This window comes from Quercus lobata, chromosome 2, assembly GCF_001633185.2.
Source record: "Quercus lobata isolate SW786 chromosome 2, ValleyOak3.0 Primary Assembly, whole genome shotgun sequence".
NCBI classification, from domain to species: Eukaryota; Viridiplantae; Streptophyta; class Magnoliopsida; order Fagales; family Fagaceae; genus Quercus; species Quercus lobata.
In genome coordinates, this window is record NC_044905.1 from 44,633,322 (window position 1) to 44,637,434 (window position 4,113).

General features: G+C 32.6%; 1 protein-coding gene across 1 annotated transcript; it reads right to left on the minus strand.

Moving 5' to 3' along the window:
* Positions 1 to 956: 956 nt before the first annotated feature.
* Positions 957 to 3,005, minus strand: LOC115974316 (protein SPEAR3). Its single transcript, XM_031094607.1, has 5 exons — positions 2,735 to 3,005; positions 2,493 to 2,612; positions 1,562 to 1,629; positions 1,336 to 1,420; positions 957 to 1,218 (listed from the first exon to the last, which is right to left on the minus strand). The coding sequence occupies exons 1-5, from the start codon at positions 2,954 to 2,956 to the stop codon at positions 1,102 to 1,104; spliced, it is 612 nt and encodes a 203-aa protein (XP_030950467.1). The 5' UTR covers positions 2,957 to 3,005; the 3' UTR covers positions 957 to 1,101.
* Between the last annotated feature and the right edge of the window lie 1,108 nt (positions 3,006 to 4,113).

A 4,113-nucleotide genomic window follows, 5' to 3' on the forward strand; every position in this document is an offset into this window, starting at 1 on the left:
ATGGTCATATGGTTTGAATTCAAATTTATTTACTAGTGTTGATCTTAAGGTAGCAAATCCAATATAGCTCACATATATTTTGAAACAGGAATACTATCATGAATCAGTTCTTAAGAGTTAACTGTTAGCCAACAACTTTTGTGTGTAAATGGCCTTTCTGAAAGCTGATGCTAGGCAATGGTATATAGCTTCAACTCAAGGGAACTTAGTTCGAAAGAATCTTGCTTGTGCTTCATACTTCAAACAATTGAGTGTAGAAAATCTATGACTAAGTGGAATTTTCTTCTAAGGCATTGATGGACAATTAACCACACTTTGTGGGGGTTCAAATCTATCTTAGACTATTTAAGCAAATTAATGTATGTGCTAACATGCCACTGAGATTAACCCGTCACCGTCGGGTTCTACTTGACCAACTGCAATTTTTCCAGTTCAATTGAATGATTTTTTAATCAAATTTCATTAGGGTTTGCAATCTTAATTAGGTGAAAACATGGTTTTACTACCCTATTCTTTATGGCTCTTGATTTGAGTAGCATTTGCCATAGTCTAAGGCATTTGAACATAGTATCTTATTGTATATGTGGTGAATTTCACTTAATGCTAGAAATCCATTCACATATTAAGTACTCAAGTTTGGAGAGACTTCCAGACATTTCCCCTCACCTGCATAAAAAAGAAAATTGATCTCCACCAATACTAGGTTTATAAGTGTCCTTGACATGTCTATTCTTGACTCTCTTTTATGTCTTCTTTAATAAAGTTATACTATTGAACAACAGGAGTAAAATTATATACCATTCTTCAAACCATGGAATCATATAAAAGTCTCATTTAAGGAAATCTTCACCACTGTTAAATGCTGTGTGCTAATAAAAACAAGAAATAGAGAGAATAATGACTTTCTCATTTCTTTGACAATTCATGAACAAGGAGAAAATTTTCATTGTCTTGTACAGAAAGTCAATCTACCTTTCATTACACAAGAGTCACACCCAGTGATACCTCTAACAAGTTACATTGTCTTGCCAACTCTGTGTGCCATTTTGCAATTTAATTAGCACTGAGAAGCCATGCAATTGAGTGGCAGATAATTGCTGATTAAAGTGACAGTCTGAGCTCCAAATCTAGTTCCTGATTGTCGCTTGAATCAGAATTCTGACTGCTTGAGCCCCTCGAATTACTCCTATGTTTCTTTCTGTTTATATGCTGTGAGTCCTATAAGATGAATCATAAAAGAAATAGATAATTGGTATCAATATACTGGAGCTTTAATTAAGTGCTAGATTTGTTTCAGAATATTTAAGTTTTGTATTTGAGAAAATTTATAACAACCTCTACTGGTAGATTTAGAAGGTGTCTAGTCATGCTTGGCTGCTCAAAATGTTGAGTCTCTAAGGTTGCACCGCTGGGGTCCCATCTGCAAGGGATTTCAGTACATATAGATATAAACACAGCATGTTCAGGTATAAACTTCCAAGAATTTAAAAGTTGAAACAGAATGTAGTAAAGCACATGTGGCTCTTGCTTATCAATTAGGAAAACTCAATTATTGTAGTACCTTGCTGTTGTAGCAGGTAGGGAATCACCATATCTGATATTTGTTCTTTCATATTCGCCTAGCCCCATCTGTACTAAAAGGAAATTTTAGCAAATTTAGAAGCCTAAAAAAATTTCCAACATTGTTTCAGCCAAAAGAAAAATCAACTTATATGGAATGAATTCAATAAATTTTTCTCCCAGTGAAGCTTCTAGAACGGTTTAGAACTTGTTACTGGTGACAGTAATGATTAAATTAAATACTTGTTTGACAATCTATCCTCATTATAATTACATTCTTCTCATAAAAAAAAAAAAAAAAAAAAAAAAAAAAAAATCTTCTATACATAATAGTGATGATGTAAGAAAATCCGGTTACATATTTCATTCAAGGATATTTAGGGTTAGTGCTTAATCAGCAAGTTAAAAAAAATGAAAAAAAGAAAAAAAACTTGCAAAGAATGGACAAATTTCCATATGCAAAAGGAGTTTATGTCAAATTCAAAAAGAAGATTTGTTGGAATTGTTCAAAATTATCTCAATCACAAGCATGATGTACGGGTGACAATTATGACTGAAATGACTTCATAAACATATATCAATACAGATTCCTCCAAAATTCTTCTGTGAGCTGAATATTTCCCCCACTTTCATAGATTCATTATGCAAGAACAGTCACCAAGTATTGAAAGATGAGAAATGACAAATTTATGTATATGTATGTATGCATGTGTGTTAAGAGCTTCATAGCTCAACTCGGATTTTTTGCATTTTTAATATTTGTTAAAATCCCTCTCTCTTCATTGTTGTATTCATTTGATTTTCAAAAAATAAAAAAACAAAAGTAGGTGTGTGTGCATATGATGGGCCATCAACAAAATACAAAATTGTAGTAATTATATACGTAAAAACCTTATTTTGTAGGAGTGTCTAAAAGCAAGAGTTGCACATACCATGATGTTGGGGTGGAAACCATAAGAAGTTGAGGATGATGATGATGAGGATGAATAAGAAAAAGATGATGATGATGGTATTGAAGAATAAGTTGCAGATTGCATTCTCATATCCTCTTGCTGCATGGTCAACAAAACCATAACTCCATAAGTAAAAAATTCTTACAGATCCAAATAAACTTCAGTAAACAACCATAGTAGTCAAAGCAATGAGACGAGAGAGAGAGATAGATGATTATTACATTGTTGAAATTAGTGGGATATGGGCCATGAAGGGAGGGGTGGTATGTAGCACAACCCATTTGGCCATGTAATCTGATCTTCTCTAATTGAGCAACTCCAAGACCTCTTTGTGGCTGTTTAGGCTTGTCTGAATTGTTCTTCTTGCTTTTCCTTGACGAGGAAGAAGACCCACTCCCTCTTTCATTTCCCATATTTGGCTCTCCAAAATAACTGCTACCCATCTCTCTTTTTCTGTGATGTATCAGAGAAATAATAGAGAGAGAGAGAGAGTCTCTTTTTGCAAATCCCAAACTTGCTCTTACTGAAAACTTTTCTGGGAATAAGAAGGTGTTGAGGGATCAGAGATCTCCAGTGGCGCTTTTAAAAGATGTTTGCACCCTACTAATTATTGCATCGCTGGATCAGATTGTGTATAGATTTTAATGTTATATATACTTAGATTTTATGCTTCTTTTCTTTCTCTCCCTTCTCTTTTGCCTCATTTTGAGAACTTCTATAAATTGATTATAATAATATATATCAATTAATTTCCATTTTCTTTTTTTATTTCCATTAGATATGGACTTTGGAGACTTCCACTTGAAAGCGATTGTCTCTGATTTTAAAATTGCTAAAAAATATTTGATGGGTTATTTATTAACAACTATTCTAAAGGAAAAGAACAACAATTATTCCACGTGCCACCTAGGCGCGTCAGTGGTACCATTACATAATCTTTTCAAATCTTCTAATGTAATTTTTTTTTTGTTGGGTACGGCATTGCTCATTGTTTAATTAAGTGCCTACATTACATCTACATGAAAAGTTTTGGTCAAATTTGAAGAGAGTTTGTCACACCCTTTAGGAAAGGTAAGGGTGGCTTTCTGTTTTAAGATAAATATATATATATATATATATATATATATATTTAACATTAATTAGTCTCCTAGGAAAGACATTTAAGGTGTTTGTTGCCCTATCATTTTAGGGTATCATGATCATCTTTTTCTTTTCTTTTCATCAATTAGATTTCCCTTAATCATGCCCCACTCTCATGATTAATTGGCCTCAGCTGAATAAAACCTACCAAGCCTTTATTAATTAGCTGTAATTCTGCGTTCAACTAATTAAAGAAAGGAAAGCTAAGAACAATACGTTATCAAGCATTATAAAGGTATAAGACCAAATCATATTCGATCAAACTGTTTTCTCAAAAGAAGAAGAAGAAAAAAAAAAAAAAAAAATCAGATTCACACTAGGGATTTAGAAATAGATTTTAAAATTACAGCTTCATTGGTGAATTAATGCCTTGTGGAGATGTAGAGAAATTCAGAATTATGTCAAAAGATACAAAGAATCTTGATTTATTTAATTTCTTCTACGTACAAAGTTATTTTAA

Coding starts and splice junctions, on each gene's coding strand:
- LOC115974316 (XM_031094607.1), bottom strand. CDS start 2,956: ATGGGTAGCAGTTATTTTGGAGAGCCAAATATGGGAAATGAAAGAGGG. Junction 1,421..1,561: donor CTACCTGCTACAACAGCAAG/GTACTACAATAA, acceptor AATCCCTTGCAG/ATGGGACCCCAGCGGTGCAA. Junction 1,219..1,335: donor TTCTAAATCTACCAGTAGAG/GTTGTTATAAAT, acceptor TTCATCTTATAG/GACTCACAGCATATAAACAG.